Here is a 20813-nt window from a genome sequence, read left to right as displayed (position 1 = left end):
TCCTTAGTGAGGCAGTCCTCATAATCATCATCAAGGAAGATGGCTTGGGCAGTGGCATAATTCTTTGGGTTCTGAACAGCTTTACCTGGAAGCTGGTTGATCTTTGGAGCTGGTTGGTTGTTGTGGTGGCCCTCTAGGTACCTCAGCTTAGTATTGAGCGAATCGTACTTGGCAGTCAAGTCATTGTATCCAGAATCGATCTTGTTGCTCATTTCCGCAACCCATTTTGTTGTGTCCATAGCAGAAGATGCCTGATTTTGAATCATCTGCTGAATTAGGCCGCGTAGGTCAGCTTCTTGTGATTGGTGCTGCGGGCCTTGTTGTTGTTGGAATCCAGGTGGTGCAATGGGTTGGTGGTAATTTCCAGAGTATTGCTGCTTAGCAGCATAGCCTTGATTGTATTGGACAAAAGGCTTCTGTTGGACCAGGTTCCCTTGAACTGCTGATGGATATATTTGGTCTTGAGGATTGGCAACATTCGGGTTATAGTATGACAGATTCGGATTCGGCTTGTAGTTGCTGTACCATTTGTTATAACCTCATTGGTTGTTGATATAGTTCACATCATCTAGCTGAATATTCTCCCTATCTTGTTGTAATAACCTCTAAGATTGCATGAACATGCTGCTGCTGGCGGAGGAGCTTATCGAGCTTGTCATTGAGGGCTTTCATGTCCCTCTTGTACTTGGCATCTTCCTCTCCAGTAGATCGCACAGTGCGATCGTACTCCTCATTATAATGCCCATCAGATTGAGCCAAGTTCTCCACTAGATCCCAACCTTCATCAACATCCTTGTTGAGGAAGTTACCATTGCTTGCGGTGTCCAGCAACATCCGTATCTTGGTGACCACTCCTCTGTAAAGTGTACTTAGCAATGAAGCATTGCTGAAGCCATGATGAGGGCATCTTGTAGTGTATCCCTTGAAATGTTCTCATGCTTCACTGAACGTCTCATTGTTTTTCTGAATAAATCTGCAAATGTCATTTTGCAGCCTTGCGGTTCTGAAGTTGGAGAAGAATTTGGCTAGAAACACCTTCTTGCACGCTTCCCAAGTGGTGATGGAGTCCTTGGGGAGTGATTTCTCCCAGATGTGTGCTTTGTCTCCCAAAGAGAATGGGAAATGCCGGAGCTTGAATCCATCCTCACTAACTCCATTTATCTTGGTGAGGCTGCAAAGCCTATCAAATTCATCTAGATGATCCAATGGATCCTCCATTGGCAATCCATGAAACTCGTTGCTTTGTATCATCTGGATAAGACTACTCTTGATCTCAAAATTGTTGTTCTGTACAGCAGGTGGCACAATGCCATTCCTTTGAGTATGAGTAGATGGAGCATGCCCTGCTCCTATGTTGGTCCTTGCTTGAGGAGCTGGTGGACCGTTCATTGTTTCCTCAATTGTTGATGGTTGTTGTTGTTGAACTTGTTGTTGGAGTAACCTTGGTCTGTCGATGTTGTCAATGAAAGGATTCAAGTTTTTGGCTACCCTTGGACCGTGTTTGCATGTACAAGTAGGTGACCGAGTGAGTACACGAAGGTCAACCCGGTCTAGGTGATCGAGTGACGGGTTGGGTGGGTGCTCGGGTTGTACCTGAAATGCAAAACAAACAAACACGAAAGCAAACAAGTCAGATGCTGAACCAATGTAGATAAGAGAACTTGATCTACCAAGTGCTGAAATCCTAAACGTAGCAAATTTAAATTCAACCAAATGGCAATGACGCCAAATTGATAACAGGATTTTCACCCAGAGTATCAATTCCCTATGCAGTTTTAGTACAAAGGGTTATCAATCCAAATGGTTGTTATGCTAGCAGATAGGATGAAATCAGGAGCAAGCAAGTCAAGCCAAGCAATAAAAGGGTTTTGTCTAACAATCCTAAAATGATAAAAGAAAAGAATATAAACAAGGAACACTCAACCTAAGCACTCGATGCAAGCATTCAAGTACAGGATTGGGTGGGGTGATCGAGTTAACAAAGAAAGTATGAACAGCTCGAAGCAGGTGATCGTGTACCTGTTCAGGTAAGAGATCTAGTGATGAATACAAATGCAAGCAATTAAGATACGAAAGCTTCTAAGGATGGGGTAATCGACTCCTAAGTGTTCCTGACCAATACAAATGTCTTACATGCCTCAAGCAAATATTCCCTAGACAATGAATCTCTAAAACCTTGTTAAAACACTCTCGTGATAGAAACAATCAACCTTGATCACTCCCCTACCCAACTCTCGTTGGAGAAACATGACCAAGCAGGCAATATGAACCGATTCATTATTTTCAATAAACCCCTTACTCATCTAATCTCTTAGGCTAAGTGAGTAAATCTCTAGCATTGGTTGATTCAAGCATTTCATCTACACCTCTCGATGGTAAAACACCCTAGATCTAATCTCACCCTCTCGGTTTGTTGACAGCATTAAGAACACTAATCTAGAAGGGAATTTATAAAACATAAACAATCAAACTAAGACATCCTAATTGATCAAGAACACAAAATCATCTATCCCATCCCTATAAACTTTACTTCACTACTCTAAAATCATTGCAGAAAACATAGAAACAAAGATAAACGAAAATTGCATTGTATTAAAAGATAGAGTAGAAAATAAAGAGTACAAAGTAGAAATCTAAAGAGATAACAAAAAGATGTAAAATAAATCCTAACAAAAGTAGAAAAGTGTTTGAGTCACTCTAGATCTCTCTCAGAAGCTCTCGCTCTCTGTTTTGAGGGTCTGCGGCGTGCTAGGGCGAGAGGAAGAAGAAGGGGGGGGGTTTATATATGGAAACCCCTTTGACCTAGCTTTCCAGTCCTGCCCGAGGGTCTCCTCGATGGGGTGCAAGAGTATGAGGTCGGGTTACTCCTCGGGTGAGATCTTCGGTTTGTTCTTCTTGCTCTTGGACCCTCCTCGATCGTGTTGGGGTTCGGACTGTTCTTCCAGCTCGATGGCTCCTTCGGGTACATGTTCGGATTTGTCCTTGTTTCTCCCCATTTTAGGCTCTAAAGCACCTGTTTTCATCCAAAGTATGCAAACGCGAGAATGCAACACCCTAAATGACCTAAATGCGAAATCTTACAGTTAATGACCTAAAAATGCTAAGGTAAGGGTATAAACAATGCAAAATATGGACAAAAAAAGGATGCTAAAAACATGTAAATTAGAGAGTTATCACCGTAGCATCTCCATATACTTTTAGAATTTTTTGGAGGATCAATGATGAGGACATCAAGTCATCATCAACCAAGGATCATTCAGGAGACACATTTAACCATACAGGAGAGTTAGCTAATACTTTCCCATGCTCGAGCATCCAGAGGATTAGGCGAATATATATTTTCCTCAATTTTCCTAATTTGGCGCTAAATGCACTTAAGGAGTTTACACTGCAACAGATTATTTTCTGTTCGTTTATCCACACATTTGAGACCCTCCAGCTGAAGAAGAGACACACCAGAAGCCCTTGGTTCGCATCCAAGTATAGAGGAGATCTTACTTTCCATCTTTGGCTAAAACTACATTTCTCTTTTGATTTCCAACGGCTAGGAAAATCAATGCACGTGATTATCATTTATGTTCTCTTATTAGAAGACCATAATGAGCTCACCAACGGCCATATTCATTGTTCCATCATCATTGTATTATAATCACCTTTCAATCATCTAAGAAATATACAAATTTTGTTTTGTTTTATTCAAAGAGTGTCTTTGTTTAAGCAAGTTTGTCTTTAAGTTTCATTTGAGAGATTCATTTGATTCTTGAGATTAAAGGATTAGTATTGTTTGTGTGATTCAAACAAGTCTAGTTCTCCAACGATTGAGAGAGTCAATCAAGCACACGGATTGAGAGAGTCAATCAAGCCCACGGATTGAGAGAGTCAATCAAAGCAACAACCCCACATTTACCGTCGTACCCATCTTCCGCCAACGCTTATTGATCAGTTCTTGACCACCGTTTGTTCATAAGATTGCAAAAAGGAGATGACGGATTACTCGACCATCAAACGAGAACTTCATTCCTTCTATCATACCTTCCTCCTAAGCTTTATTCAGTAAAAGTGTCAAACCTTCAGTACAAAAAAAACAAAGAGGAATGGACAGAGAGGATCCCCATGTCTCAATCCTCTCTCCGGTGTGATCATACCAAAAGAGTTTTCATTAATCAGAACAAAATAGGTAACACTTGATACGCAGATCATTACCCAGTTCACCCAATTTTGATGAAACCCCAAAGCTAGCATGAGACTTCTCAAATAAATCCAGTCAACTCTTTCATATGTTTTCGACATATCAGATTTTACAGCCATAAACTCTACAGACATAGTCGGGTGCACCTTCAAGCTGTGAACTAATTCATTGGCCACCAAAATATTATCAGTGATGAGCCTTTCTGCTACAAATGCGGATTGTGTGTCAGATACTATGTCTGAGAGAAATGGCTTTAGTCTTTTCACCAAAATCTTTGAAATGATCTTGTAAAGCACTGAGCACAGACTAATGGGTCTGTGGTTAACCATCTCAGTTGGATGAGTAGTCCTGGGTATCAGACAAAGGTGAGTATAGTTCCATTCTGAAAGGACCGACCTTTTTTTTAAAAAAAATAATAAATAATAAATATAATATAGTAAATAAACTACAACTAGTGGTCCCATACCCACTAGCCACCTATCCACAATCACAATCAACAGCGGAATAACAATACCAATAACCATATCCAATAATATCCAATAATAAAAATCAATACTATAGCATAAACAATATCCAATAACAAGATAACCAATAATCCAATAACCAATCATCAGAAAACATGAAACCAGCAACCTAGCAATGTTTCTAATGACTCAACTCTAGCAACCTAGCAATGCCAGACAACATCCAATCGAGTCCCTAGAACATCCTCCTCTTCATTGCCTTGATTCCACGATCACACTTTGCCTTTACCTGCACCACAAACACATATTGAGATGCATGAGTATTTGATAAACACTCAGTGAGGCAATCCTCCCATCTACTGGGCTATACACACAAGCATTAATGATTCCAAAGTTCCAAACAAGCATCAAACAAAACACACAAACCAAGAAAATCAAACATCGTCTCGCTGGAAGGGAGGTGTCGACCGACACCAGCCCAGTGTCGACCGACACTGGCCTTGGTGTCGACCGACACTGGCCTTGGTGTCGACCGACACTACCCCATAGTGTCGATCGATGCCCAACTTGCTGGTGTCGACCGACACCAAGTGGTGTCGATCGACACTCCTTCTGCAACTGCGATCCGCGCGAAGTCGAGAGTCAAATCTCACTCCCAAATCTCCTCCAAATCTTCCAATACTCGAAACCCAAGCCATAAACATCCGTAGGAACCTGTATCAACCAATCCCAGCAAGAAAAACACATAAACAAGCAACAAACAAGTAAGAACAAGGGAATCAAAGGCTTAGATTAGCCATGGTCATGCACTCACCTCTTTGCAGGAAGTTTCTGACCAACAATTGACGAATCCACACTCCCAGCAAGCTTCCCACACGTTCCTAGCCTTGAATCCTCACACCCACAGCAAGATTTCACCCACAAAGCCTTGAAATCTCACAAAAACTCGCAAAAACTCAAGAACGATGTTTTCTCCTCTTTCTCTTTGTTTTCAGCGGCTGGACAACCACAAAACACGACCTAGGTCGTTCCCCCACTTAAATATCATGGTTTAATGGTTCTACTCAAACCAAACCGACCAAAAAATCGATAATTAAATCGAACCGGTCGAACCGGAAATCTTCGGTGTTGATCGACACCTCCTGTGGTGTCGATCGACACCCTCACCAATTTCCCAAAAATTGGTTTGCGGGTGTTACAATTCTCCCCCACCAATCTAGATTCGTCCTCGAATCTCAAACAACCATCAGCCAAGGACTCCCGTGCAACCGTCTCTACGGCCCGCACTCCTCCGACCGATCTATAGAAGGTCACCTCTAGGCGATAGACTCGCGCTCCAGGCGTCATTTGCTCTCGACTTTTGGACTTTCCTTCACTCGTAGGCCTAAACCTTGAGTTTTATTGGCTCCTCATCAGACCTAAGTCTGCATGCCAAATGTTGGCTCCTCATCGGGCCTAAACCCGCATGCCATAATATATAAGGAAAAATCTAACTCGTCTCTCGGGTCGTCACCCTACAGCGCGCCTCCGGACCATCGTCCGAAGTCGATATACCAACCATACTCCCAAGTCACAAAGTCTCCGATTATGGCAGTACTAGGAGAACCAAAGTCCCCCAAGAGTTGCGAGCAAACGATTCTGAACACGTCTGAGTCCTATCCCTATCCAGGTTTCCTTCCCGTGGCTCGCGTAAAACATCTCAATGTCCTACCAACCACATATCTCCTCACTGGAATACCTCATGACCACATGAGGATCATATACATGCCACAAGGGCCAAACAAAATGTCCTAAAGAGGACCGCCACCAAGGCCAAACAAAATGTCCTAAAGAGGACCGCCACCAAAGCCAAACAAAATGTCCTAAAGAGGACCGCCACCAAGGCCAAACAAATGTCTTAAAGAGGACCGCCACCAAGGCCAAACAAATGTCCTAAAGAGTACCGCCACCAAGGTCACTCGTCCCGAAGGACCGTCACAAAGACTATCTGTCCCGAAGGACCGTCACAAAGACACTCTGGCTAAACAGCCCGCCACAAAAGCCACACAATGTCTAAAAAGACCGCCACACACGGCACACTGACTCGAAAGTCCGCCACTAAGGCCACACAAGCCCCTCCAAGGCTCTCTACCGCTAAAATGGACAAATTCTAACTCCCGTAAAACTTTCCATATTTAGCACTTTCCATTTTTGGAAACTTTCCACTTTTGGAAAACTTCTATTTCAGGAAAACTTTCCTCCAAAACCCCGCCTCACGGAAACTTTGTACCCCGAACACCACCTCATCTTGTTACTGAGTCGCACAACCAACCATCCCAAGCGACCTAGTAACAAGAGAGATGGGCTGGAATACTCCATTCCCGCTCCAACCACGGATTACAGATGGAACCAGGCTAAACAAGCTCAAGTTGCGGCTTGCTTCTCATACCACTTCTTGAACCTCGCTTTCATCTTTGCCTCAGGCTCCCAAGTCTGCTCCTCAACACTATCACAGTCCCACAGGACTCTCATCAGAGGAATCTTCTTCTTCCGAAGTTCCTTGATCCTCCTCTCGAGAACCCTCACTGGTCTCGCCTCCAAAGTCATGTTAGGTTGAAGATCCTCATGAATCTTAGCCAACACTCGCTCACCCTCACGGAGACACTTCCACAACATAGACACATGGAAAACCTTATGGAAAGCTTGCATAACCTCGGGTAACTCCAGTCTATATGCCACTGGTCCAACCCGCTCAATCACTCTGAATGGACCCATATACCTCAGACTCAACTTAGTCTCTGACAATGACCTGTTCGGACCCTGCAACATGGCCATCTTGAGGTACACTCTGTCTCCCACCTGAAACTCAAGATCTCTCCTCCTCCTATCGGCATAACTCCTCTGCCTATCCTGAGCCTCCTTCATGTTCAGCTTAAGAACCCGAATCTTCTCTGATGTCTCCTGAACAAAACTAGCACCAAACATGCTCCTCTCCCCCACCCGAGTCCAGCATAATGGTGTACGACATGGTCTCCCATACAAAGCCTCATAAGGAGCCATCTTAATACTCGCCTGATAACTGCTGTTGTAAGCAAACTCTACCAGGTTCAGGTGATCTGCCCAATGGCCACCCCAATCCAACACACACATCCTCAGCAAATCCTCCAGCGTCTGGATCGTCCTCTCAGACTGTCCATCTGTCTGGGGATGATAAGTTGTACTCATATGCACCTTCGTGCCCATCTCTGCCTGAAATGCCTTCCAGAACACCGAAGTGAACTTATAATCCCTGTCAGACACAATGCTCGCTGGCACCCCATGCAATCTGACTATCTCTCTCACATACTTCTTAGCCAAGACCGCTGCTCTATCAGTCTTCTTAATGGCCAGAAAATGTGCTGACTTAGTCAACCGGTCCACAATGACCCAAATAGCATCAAAGGTCCGTGACAATGGCAATCCTACCACAAAATCCATAGTGATCATATCCCACTTCCACTCAGGAATGGGTAGACTCTTCAGTAACCCGCCAGGAACCTGATGCTCAGCCTTCACTAGCTGACATACATCGCACCCCAAAACCCAACTAGCCACATCCTTCTTCATCCCGACCCAATGATAGTACCTCTTGAGATTACAGTACATCTTAGTCGCTCCTGGATGAATAGACAACTTGCTCGCATGAGCCTCTCTCAGAATCTCCTGCCTTAAATCCTCATCCTTGGGCATACAAACCTGACCGTGCACCAAGATAGTACCATTATCTGAGACCTGATACTCTGAATCCACATTCTTACAGGCATTCACCAGCCCAAAATTCTTCTCCTGAGCCAACCGCACCCTACTCAGAAGATCTGCTCTATCAGCTGCTTCCAAACCCAACGGTTCCTGTGAAATACCACACAAGCTCAAAGCGCTGATCTCTCCTACCAGAGACTCCATCTCTGCTCCTGAGCCGAAGCTACCCTCTTCCGACTCAGAGCATCTGCAACCGTGTTAGCCTTACCAGGGTGATAGGCTATCTCCAAATCATAATCTGCCACAAGCTCTATCCACCGCCCTGCCTCAAATTCAACTCAGGCTAAGTGAATATATACTTCAGGCTCTTATGATCTGTAAACACCTGTACCTTTGCACCATAAAGATAAGATCTCCAAATCTTCAGGGCAAAAACTACAGCACCCATCTCCAAATCATGAGTAGGATAGTTACCTTCATGCACCCGCAACTGCCGCGAAGCGTACGCAATCACCTTCCCATGCTGCATCAGAACACACCCCAAACCAACTCTAGATGCATCTGTATAAACCACATAGGGTTCTCCCTGCTCAGGCAAAGCCAACACTGGCGTAGTAGTCAACACCTCCTTTAGGCTTGCAAAACCTTCCTCACACTCTTCTGACCAAACAAAAGGAACATCATTTCCTGTCAACTTAGTCATAGGACATGTTCTGCTCGCAAACCCCTGCACAAATCTCATGTAGTATCCTGCCAATCCAAGGAAACTCCTGATCTCTGTGGCATTCTGCGGTCTAGGCCAATCTCTGATAGCCTGAATCTTCTCTGGATCTACAGAAACCCCCTGTGTAGAAACAATGTGACCCAGAAAGCCCATCTCACGCTGCCAAAAACTACACTTGCTCAACTTAGCAAACAACTTCTGCTCCCGTAGCTTCTCCATAACTGCCCTCAAATGCACTGCATGCTCCTCAAGACTCTTAGAATAAACCAGGATATCGTCGATGAAAATGATGACAAACACATCCAGAAACTCCTGAAACACACTGTTCATCAATCTCATAAACGCTGCTGGCGCGTTAGTCAACCCGAAAGGCATCACCACAAACTCAAATGCCCATACCTCGTCCTGAAAGCAGTCTTCCTCACATCTGCCTCATCTATCGATATCTGATGATAACCCGACGTCAGATCTACCTTGGAGAACCAAGTAGCACCCCTCAACTGATCCAACAACTCATCGATCCTAGGAAGAGGGTACTTGTTCTTCACAGTGACCCGGTTTAAACCCCGATAATCAATGCACAACCTGAAACTCCCATCCTTCTTCTTGACAAACAACACCGGCGCTCCCCACGGTGATACACTAGGACGGATGAATCCCTTACTCAACAAATCCTCTAGCTGCTTCTTCAGCTCTGCCATCTCTGCTGGAGCCATCCTGTAAGGAGCCTTGGATAACGGCATCGTCCCTAGTTCCAGTTCAATGGTAAAAGGATCCGACCGAGATGGTGGTAATCCCTGCAAAGACTGAAACACATCCTCAAACTCCTCCACTACCGGAATACCGCTAACCGTAGATTTCCCCACTGACTCTGGCATAGATATAGTAACCAGATAAGCCTCACGGCCCTTCTCGATCATCTTCCCAGCCTGAATGGCTGAGATCACGAGACTCCCTGAAGTCGGTCTAATACCCTTAAACACCAACTTCCCTCCTGGACGCTCAAACTCCACTCTACCCCGATGGCAATCCAAATGCACCCTATGCCGATGCAACCAATCCATCCCGAGAATAACATCATATAACTCCACTGGACTGATAAGAAAATCCGCTGGCCACGACTCTCCTGCGATCTAAATATCATTTCCTCTAGCTCGCCCAATCACTCTCAAGAACTCGCCTCCCGCAACTCTGACAACTCCTGAATGCTCTCCAGGATGCCCGCTGATCCCCGCACACTATGCACACTCCAGAGTAATGAAGCTATGAGAAGCTCCAGAATCAAACATAACATTGGACTTAAACCCGCCCACCAACAAGGTCCCTACACAAACCTCATGTGTTGAGAACCTAACACTTTATCACAGGAAACATATACAATCTGAACCTACTAAAATCCACAAAGTTTAAGTACCAGAAAATATACCTGTGATCGCCCCGGCACTGGTTCCACCAGCCTCTGCTATCGTGTAAACTCGTGACGCCTGCTCAATCCGTGCCACCTGCTGACCTCCAGGCTGCACCTGCTGCAACGCTGCCACTGCTGCCGGCTGCAACTTGGGACAAAAAGGCCTGATGTGCCATGTCTCCCTACAATGATAACATACCCAAGGCCCTGCTGTCGGAGCACTCCTCTTGGGACAACTAGCAACCCTGTGATCCTTGCTCCCACAACCGAAGCAACTCGCACTACTCGGCTTCTGCGTAGCATCCCACCTCCTCTTGGTTCCTTGTGCAGGCCTACCACCCCTGCTAGAACCACCCTGCTGCTGAGCCTTACTAGGCTGAACTGCTGGAGCTACCGCCACTGACTGTGCCCGGATATCCTCCTCAATCTCTGCTGCAGCCTCAACCAGCTCTGCACGCGTAGCATAACTCCGCCCTCTACAGTGAACTCTCAAATCATCACGTAGAGCCCTCAAAAACCTCCTGATATGACCATCCTCAGACTCCAAAGCCCGACCCCCATAACAAAGAAGTCGACTGAACTCCAAGTCCAGCTCCCGCACTGACCGTGGCCCCTGAGACAACTGAAGGAACTACACCTTTAACCGATCCAATGCCTCTCTAGGAAAATACTTGCGGTTAAACTCCAAGACAAAGTCAGCCCCAGTCATCTCCCGCTGCACTCTCCTAGCAGCCACTGATCTCCACCACAACTCAGCATCACCACTCAAATAGTAGACCCCTATGTCCACCCAAAACTCCTCAGGACATACGTTCCACACTCGTCCTCCATGCATCCGCAACAGTAGGATCTGTACCACCCGAAAACCTCTCAGTGAACAGACCCTTCATCTCCTTGAGCATAGACAAATAATGTCCATGTGCTCCCACATCCGCAACCACTGGCTGCCGCTCCTCCGCCACCACTGGTGGCACTACCTGAGCCTGAGCCGGTACCACTGGTGGCAACCGCGCTAACACCTCTGCTAGCATAGCTGCAATGTCAGTACCAGGGACTCCACCCGCTGGGACTCCCACACCCAGGATCCTAGCATCATCGGCCACTGGAGCATTAACACCGGCCCCTCCTGCCACACTCACGGAATCCCCCGGAACACCCTGCGACTCGCCAACACCCTCAGCTGTCACACTCTTATCCTCGGTCTCACTAACCACTGGGACTCTGTCCCTACCACGACCACGTTCGCGTCCACGACCTCGACCAGCCACAGCATCCTCTCTAGCCATCTGTACTACCATGAACAGAAGACTAAGCAAACAATTTCTATTATAACACAGAAACATAAACTCACCGTGGAATCACACAGTCGGCTCGAAGAGGATGTTCTAGGACTCCATACCACACACAATTGACTAACTCACATAATCAATCAAGACATGCAATCCCAAACATCACAATAGAAACCTAGTGAACCCAAACCTAGAACCGTAAGGGCTCTGATACCAAAATGAAAGGACCGACCTTTTTTTTTTAGATAATAAATAATAAATATAATATAGTAAATAAACGACAACTAGTGGTCCCATATCCACTAGCCACCTAACCACAATCACAATCAACAGCGGAATAACAATACCAATAACCATATCCAATAATATCCAATAATAAAATCAAAACTATAGCATAAACAATATCCAATAACAAGATAACCAATAATCCAATAACCAATCATCAGAAAACATGAAACCAGCAACCTAGCAATGTTTTTAATGACTCAATTCTAGCAACCTAGCAATGCTAGACAACATCCAATCGAGTCCCTAGAACATCCTCCTCTTCATTGCCTTGATTCCACGATCACACTTTGCCTTTACCTGCACCACAAACACATATTGAGATGCATGAGTATTTGATAAACAATCAGTGAGGAATTTTTCCCATCTAATGGGCTATACACACAAGCAACAATGATTCCAAAGTTCCAAACAAGCATCAAATAAAACACACAAACCAAGAAAATCAAACATCGTCTCGCTGGAAGGGAGGTGTTGACCGACACCAGCCTAGTGTCGACCGACACTGGCCTTGGTGTCGACCGACACTACCCCACAGTGTCGATCGATGCCCAACTTGTTGGTGTCGACCAACACCAAGTGGTGTCGATCGACACTCCTTCTGCAACTGCGATCCGCGCGAAGTCGAGAGTCGAATCTCACTCCCAAATCTCCTCCAAATCGTCCAATACTCGAAACCCAAGCCTTATACATCCGTAGGAACATGTATCAACCAATCCTAGCAAGAAAAACACACAAACAAGCAACAAACAAGCAAGAACAAGGGAATCAAAGGCTTAGATTAGCCATGGTCATGCACTCACCTCTTTGCAGGAAGTTTCTGACCAACAATGGACGAATCCACACTCCCAGCAAGCTTCCCACACGTTCCTAGCCTTGAATCCTCACTCCCACAGCAAGATCTCACCCACAAAGCCTTGAAATCTCACAAAAACTCCCAAAAACTCAAGAACGATGTTTTCTCCTCTTTCTCTTTGTTTTCAGCGGCTGGACAACCACAAAACATGACCTAGGTCGTTCCCCCACTTAAATATCACTGTTTAATGGTTCTCCTCAAACCAAACCGACCAAAAAATCGATAATTAAATCGAACCGGTCGAACCGGAAAACAATCTGTGTCGATCGACACCTCTTGTGGTGTCGATCGACACCCTCACCAATTTACCAAAAATTGGTTTGCGGGTGTTACACATTCAGCAGGCATCACACCATCTTCAAAGAATTTCTAAACTTCCTTAATTACTTGAGGACGAATTATTTCCCAATATTGCTGATAAAAAGCGCCGACATGCCATCTGCCCCCGGGGCTTTCACCGAGTTTATAGAATAAACTGCATCTTTGACTTCTTGAGCACTCACATTTTTGATCAGCCTTTCATTCATAGCCCCAATTACTCTCTTTCCCATCCCATCAAATCATTCTTGGAAACTAACAGGATTAGAAGAAGTGAATAGAGTCTGGAAGTAAGCTGTTGTGACCTCACCCTTAGCAACCTCATCATTGATATTCTTCAACTTTTCTATTCTCTTTTTTTGTCTATTTTCTTTTACTGAGCCATGGAAAAATCTCATGTTTCTATTTCCACATCGGAGCCATTTATGTCTACTCTTTTGTTTCCAGTAGGCTTCCTCTTTTTGATATGCTTTTTCCAAATCTATCTTTAACATATGCACCTTTTGAAGTCCCAGAAAAATCTTTGATTGCTCTTTTTCCAAATCCGCTTCTAAGAGAGTAATTTTATCCTTAGAATTCAAGGAGTTTTTCTTTTTCCATCCAATTAAACCTTTTCTACATTCCCTCAATCTTGTCGCCTCTGAAACACAAGCTCCACCTCTATGTTTATTCCAAGATCTGAGAATCGTCACCTTAACAGCCTCTTTTTACAGAAACATTGTATCAAATCCAAATTGCCCTCTATAAGCGTCTTGTGAGGCCACCAACTTTACAAATATTGGTTTGTGATCTGACCCCCTCATATCTAGAAAGGCCTGATTAGATACAGGAAACTGTTTTATAAACTCTTGATTCCCAATACATCTATCCAGTCTACATTGAATCCAATGATCTCCTCTCCTTCCAGCCCAAGTAAAACTACTACATGTACTTGGTAGTTCAGCCATATCACACATACTTAACAGGTCCATGAAGGGTTTAAACTCATTATCACATCTTCTTGGCCCACCATTATTTTCCCCATTGTGCAAAAGATCATTAAAATCACCAAACATGCACCATCTATCTTTTCCTACCTACACCGATCTTTGATAATCTTTCCCATCCGTAGGCCCTTTTTTCCTTTTCGGTTCACCATAAACGCAAAAAACAAAGAAATTGAATGCTCCAAACTGTACTTGAGCATCCAATATATTCTTATCTACAAACAGAACATCCACCTTTACACTACTCTTCCAGAAGAGCGCCAAACCTTTGCACTTCCCAACCGGTTCTACTGTATAAACATGATCATATCCTAACCAACATTGCAAATCCACCAAAACGTCTCTTTTATGCATAGTTTCTATCACGAGTAGCATCTCCGGTAAATGCTTTTTACGCAACTCCTTGAGACGAGGAATTGCCAAGTCATGAGACTATCTCAATCCTTGAAAATTCCAGCTGATTATGCTTATTAAGGGTTAGGCGGTCCCCCCTTTGGGACCACCTCTTGAGGATTACGCTTTGGCTGTTTCGTAGTGCTTGTTCCCTCATCATCTGCTTTTCTTTTAACCATAGATCCTATCTTACTACTCTCTCTAATCTCCATATCCCAACCATCCATACTTAGTTTAGCCATGACCTACTTTATGACATTTTTCATCGGCCTTTTTCTACCCTTCGCCTTTGGTTTAGCTTTGGTAGTAACAATCCCGGAGGAACCAGCACAAAAAGGACCGATTCCATAAACCGATGGATTATACACAGCAATCCCGGAGGAGTCAGCATTATTGAGACCGACTCCATAAACCGTTGGATTGTTAGGAAAGGGTTGAGACAAGGCTAAAAAAAATTTCAGGCACCTCCATAGCATTCCCTGTCTCTTTTTCTATCAACATTGATTTGTCTCCTTACCCTCTGCTGCTGCCAGCGTCTGTCAGAACTTTCCCCACTCTTTCTCTCATTTCTCTTTCAGCAAGTTCATAGTTGAAAACCCTTCCCTTTCCTTTATTGACATCTTGATGGAAAACGGGTAAAGGCTCCAACCTAAGGACTGATTTTTGTGCAAACAGATCCTTTTCCACATCTCTGACTGAAGATTTAACCTTGTCAATCTGAAGAAGTTTTTCTTCTCTGATGATACTCTAAGATATTGTCTTATCTCTTCCAAAACTATTGGTGAGATTTTAGGTCTTCTGGATGTAGGATCTAACCCAAATTGGTCTTCTTTTAGCACTCCATACAAGGGATCAAACATTTTTAACACTGGCTCCTTTCCTTGTTTTGTCAAAGGAGTACCTGCTTTCCTAGCATCTTCCACTACATGTTTCTCCATCATCATAATAGGGCTCAACTCTCTAGCATGTGTCATCCTTTGACATTCAAAACAACTTTTTTGAACTCTTTCATACTCAAAATTCACTGAAGTTGATCCCCCATTTGGTAGGTTGACAATCTTTGATCTTCTTAAAGGTCTCGAGACATCGAATAAAACTTTAACCCTAATAAAATCCTATAGCTAGGGTTTCTCAGGATCAAAGGCTACTTCTATGACCTGCCCAATCACCTCTCCCAGGGCCGCGAGAGCTTTTTTGGTATAGAAGTTTATCGGCAGGTTCCACATCTGGATCCACATGGGCGTCAGTTGAAGATAATTATCTGGAGGGTTCTCATACCATCGATCCACTACTATCGTCCATTCATTGAAGGTATGCACTCCTTTCTCTAGCACCTCTACTAAATCATGTTCAGAAGTATAAAAGAACATAAATCTTTCTTTTGATAAGGTCACTCCTTTCATTCTTCCAACCTTTTGCCACTTTCGAGGCAAGTTACGGATAAGCTGATACATCGGTTGACAAGCGGGATTATGTGTTCTTCCCAACAAACTCAAAACATTTTGTTCGCAAGACGAAAATTTTGGTAAGTCAGGCATCTGAAAGGTATGTCATCCTCCTTCAGGGACATAGCCATCATAGCTCTATCCATTGCTGACGACATGGCTTTTTCTGACTGATAATTTCTAGATCTGAGATCTACTATTCTCCTCACACCTATCAACTTCTTCTTCTTTATATCTTGATACTCTACACAGAATAATCGACGAAAAAGAACCTTTGTACAATCTAGCGACCACTTGAAATCCTGAAATTCAAGAATACTCAAGATACTCTATTACCTTTTTTGCAAGTTCTTCTGAAAAGATACAAAAGAGGCATATATCGGATGAAAAGGTATAATGGAAGAGTGTTTTACCCCGGTCAAATCTCTATTCTAACCCTAATGAAAGCCACTAGTTTAGAAAAAAGGTCTTAAGCAAAAAAAAGTTTTTCGTTATCACGCAACAGATTATAACATGATTTTAGTTAATTAATACTCTCAATTATTTTTATAAATATTTTTAAACAATGGTCTCACGAATTGGGAGCCTGAGGAATATGGTAAGTATTGGGACTAATCTCGTTCTTGTATTCCTTATAACAAATTGGAATTTTGGAATAGTTCCCTTAAGACAAGTATATCCACTTGAATACCAAATTTTCATTTTTTTTTGGTACCATATCAGTTGATTCATCCTACATATATGATTATATAAACAGACATATTAGTTGGTGCACAAAAAAAAAAACAGACATATTAGTTATATTAGTGAGTTTATTTGTTTTTTTGTGTGTCAATTCGAAAAAAAAAATGGTAAGAAAATAAAAAGACCTAAACTTGTGGTTATGTAGAAGGATGACGAATAGATGGTTGTTCATTTGATCAATTAATCTATATATAATAACAATCCCAATATATGACATTAAAAGTTGTGTTTTTTCAATTATACTTTTTAGATAATTTTTTAAAAAAAATTGTAGAAAATTTAAATTGTGTGTTTTACAAAAAATTGTGATTGTTTATTGTAACAGTTTTTTTTATAAAATTGCAACAGTTCATTATAGAGTTGTGTTTATTCGAATATTCGTATCTTTTGATATCTAGATATATTTTTCTGCTTGAACTGTTTTCATTTTTTTGTCATGACACAAAATAATATAAAATTTCAATATCAATAGTTCCTCCAATTCTTGATTTAACAAAAGATTTTTGGAAAGATGAATCTAATTTACCACTTTTAGTTAATTTTAAATAAAAATTTAATGAAAATACCTTGAGTTTTTTTTTTCAAGAGTTAGATGGATTATATAGTGAGTTTTTGAATTTGACTTTTGGTAATAAAGATATCTTCTATTTATAAGCAGTTTATATGGGTTATTAGGTGAAATCAATTGCAGATACAACATTTGCAATTTTTCGTAGCACTTTTTCATAATTTTTTTTTTAAATTCAAAAGGTTGTATCTTTTCATTGTAAAGTTGTGTCATTTCACTATATTTTATTATATCTTTTCATCACAACTTTTCGGTCTAATAAGTGTGCCTATTTAAATAGCCATGTCTTTTGAACTCTCTTTATATTTGTCTCTTCATTAGTAACTAAAAAGTTTGTTGATACAAAATTTTCATTTTATGTTGAATCTAAATAATTAAATATTTATATATAATATTCAACGTTATTCTATAATCTAACTAAAATATTAAAAATGATTATAGCAATAGAGAAATTACTGAATACAGAATTTACAGTTACGTCTATTTATTGTAACTTTTTGTTAAAAATAGTTTAATTTTTAAAAATAATAATAACAATCTGAATAAATACGAACTACATTTGCGACTTTGCTTAGTATTTTTTTGTAAGAATTTTTTTTATTTGGTTTTTTTAAACTCAAACAGTTGTATCTGTTCATACTAAAGTTGTGTCTTTTCACTATATTTAATTCATATTTTTTCATCGTAACTTTTCGTTTTAATAGGTGTGTCTATTTAAATAGTCATGTTTTTTGAACTTTCTATATATTTGTCTCTTCAGCCATAACTAACAAATCATTGTTCGTTGAAACAAATTTTCTGTTTTATGTTGAATCTAAATATTCTATAATCTAACTAAAATTTTAGAAATATTTATAGCAATATAGAAATTTAATAAAACTTAATATAGAATTTATAGTTGCATCTATTTATCGTAACTTTTCGTTAAAAACTATTTTAATATCTAAATTTTATATTATTTTGTTTTTAATTATAATTATTTAATAGAAATTTATATTTACTCATTACAACCATTAGTTTAATATTCTCAGTTAGGATCACTTCATCACTGTAGATTTACCATAATTCTTTATAAAATATCTTATATTTATAATACTTTAAACAATGTTTTTTGCAAAGTTGCATCTATTCTACATAATATTTTTTTGTTATAAGTTTTCATTTTGATGGTTGTGTTTTTAGTAACAGTTTATATTTAATGTTTATATATTCAAACTATTCTATTACATTCGAATGATTTCATAATATATAATTTAAAATTTCAAATTTAATTACTTTTTTTGTAAAATACTTTCTTGCGACATTGCGGAGGGTCAGAGTCCTAGTTATTTAAGTTATAAATCAAATAATAATTGTGTCTCTATTGGAACTCTGTTAAATGACTTCTTAAGATAATTATTTAATCTATAGATCAAATACAAATAAAATAAAAGTAATAATAAAAATATTTAACTCAATTGTTAGTAATTTTTAAAAAATATAATCACTTACTGTATATACGCATTTATGGGAGTTAAAACAAAAAAAGAAGATGAATAAAATAATCATCAATACTTTGAGGAAAAAAGATAAGCTACACGAAGTATTGTTCAATACATTAGCACACATCCCAACTTTAAAAATGTATAGCAAACTACACGAAGTATATGTATCGTATGGTCACATATACCAACTATATGATGACATGTGCTCAACATCACAACTATCTTATTCCGGTACACCGCTCATCAGAATCCGGTGTTGACCAGTATTGACCGGCATTGACCGATGTTGACCAATAAAAATATGCAATTTTTTTTTTTTTTAATATTAGAAACCAAAAAAAAAATTGTTCACATCTTTAATGTATTCATTCTTATAATTAGTAATTTTAATTTTGAAGCTAAACTAATAGTTAAATAAAAATTATTAATAATTATTTTGAATATATATATATATTAATTATATATGTATATATTAATATTACTACAGTCAAATATATTGTTTTGCAAACTCAATTTTTTGGATCTTCTATATATTAAAAATAAATATTGTGTGTTTTTGTTGTTTACAATCAAATATATTTCTTTTATTAAATAAAAACATTGTATTTAAATAAATCAAATAATAAGTTGATGTTTTTAATTGCAATAGAAAAAAATTAACTATTATAAGACTGGATGAATTAACAGATATATAATATATTTTTATATTGCAAAAATTAATAAAAGTGAAATGAAAAATCATTAATAATTTTTTTCAGATATTAAAAATTTTATTTTACCATGAGTATATAACATTTTCCAATAATTCTAATGATTTGGATATGTATTGAGTTTGGTTCTAAGTATTTTTGTTGTAGGAAATATTTTTTGTGGTTGAGAATATTAAATAATGAGAATTTGTTAAAAATGCCCCTTTTGATATACCCCTTTTCAAAAATACCCTCTTTTCTGACCATTTTTATTTTTGCCCTCTTTTAATTTTTAATGACCATTTTACCCTTAAATGAAAATTATTTTATTCAATAAAAAGAAAAACAAAATTTTCCCGCCAAAAAATTTCCGACATATTTTCCCGCCAAAAATTTTTCGAAAAAAATTTCCCGCCAAAATTTTTCCCGCCAAAAAAAATTTACAAGGTTTTTAAAAGGTTTTATAAGGTTTCTACCTTATAAACACCTTGTAAAGGCTTTTACAAGATTTTTTAAAGAGTTTTAAAAGGTTTTTTAAACAACTTGTAAACGTTTTTACAAGATTTTTAAAAGGTTTTTAAAAGGTTTTTAAAGGTTTTTAAAAGGTTTTCAAATGGTTTTTAAAAAGATTTTTAAAAGGTTTTTAAACACCTTGTAAACGCTTTTACAATGATTTTAAAAACCTTGTAAAAGTTTTTATAAGATTTTTAAAAGGTTTTTAAACACCTTGTAAATGCTTTTAAAAAGTTTTTAAAAGCGTTTATAAGGTGTTTAAAAACCTTTTAAAAGCATTTACAAGCTTTTTAAAAGCATTTACAAGCTTTTTAAAAGCATTTACAAGGTTTTTAAAAGCGTTTACAATGTGTTTAAAAACTTTTTAAAAACCTTGTAAACGCTTTTAAAAGTTTTTTAAAAGCGTTTACAATGTTTTTAAAAGATATAAATTTCAATATTTTTGGCGGGAAAAATTTTCCATTTTGGAAGGAAAATTTTTTTTTTTGGCGGGAAAAAATAATTTTTTCGGGAAAAATTTTCGATTTTGGCGGGAAAAAAAAATTTGGCGGGAAACTTTTTTGGCGGGAAAATATTTTCGATTTTGATGACTGTACATTCTTGCTGTCACTAAAAAAGGGTAATTTGGTCATTTTGTATATAAAGAGGGGTAGTTTTAAAAATGGTCAACATGAAGTGGTATTTTTAAAAAGGGGTATGGAAAAAGGGGCATTTTTGAGAATGCCCCTTAAATAATTTTAA

General features: G+C 39.8%; 1 protein-coding gene and 1 non-coding gene across 2 annotated transcripts; one reads left to right on the top strand and one right to left on the bottom strand.

Moving 5' to 3' along the window:
• Positions 1–889: 889 nt before the first annotated feature.
• Positions 890–996, top strand: LOC147924625 (small nucleolar RNA R71). Its single transcript, XR_015587906.1, has one exon. It is a non-coding gene; the product is annotated as a small nucleolar RNA R71 (small nucleolar RNA).
• Positions 997–15750: 14754 nt separating this feature from the next.
• Positions 15751–16083, bottom strand: LOC147924624 (uncharacterized). Its single transcript, XM_087496859.1, has one exon. The coding sequence runs from the start codon at positions 16081–16083 to the stop codon at positions 15751–15753; it is 333 nt and encodes a 110-aa protein (XP_087352985.1).
• Between the last annotated feature and the right edge of the window lie 4730 nt (positions 16084–20813).

The sequence above is a fragment of the Camelina sativa genome, chromosome 17 (genome assembly GCF_030686135.1).
Source record: "Camelina sativa cultivar CO46 ecotype springtype chromosome 17, ASM3068613v1".
Classification (NCBI taxonomy): Eukaryota; Viridiplantae; Streptophyta; class Magnoliopsida; order Brassicales; family Brassicaceae; genus Camelina; species Camelina sativa.
This window is presented reverse-complemented; position numbering and strand designations above follow the sequence as displayed.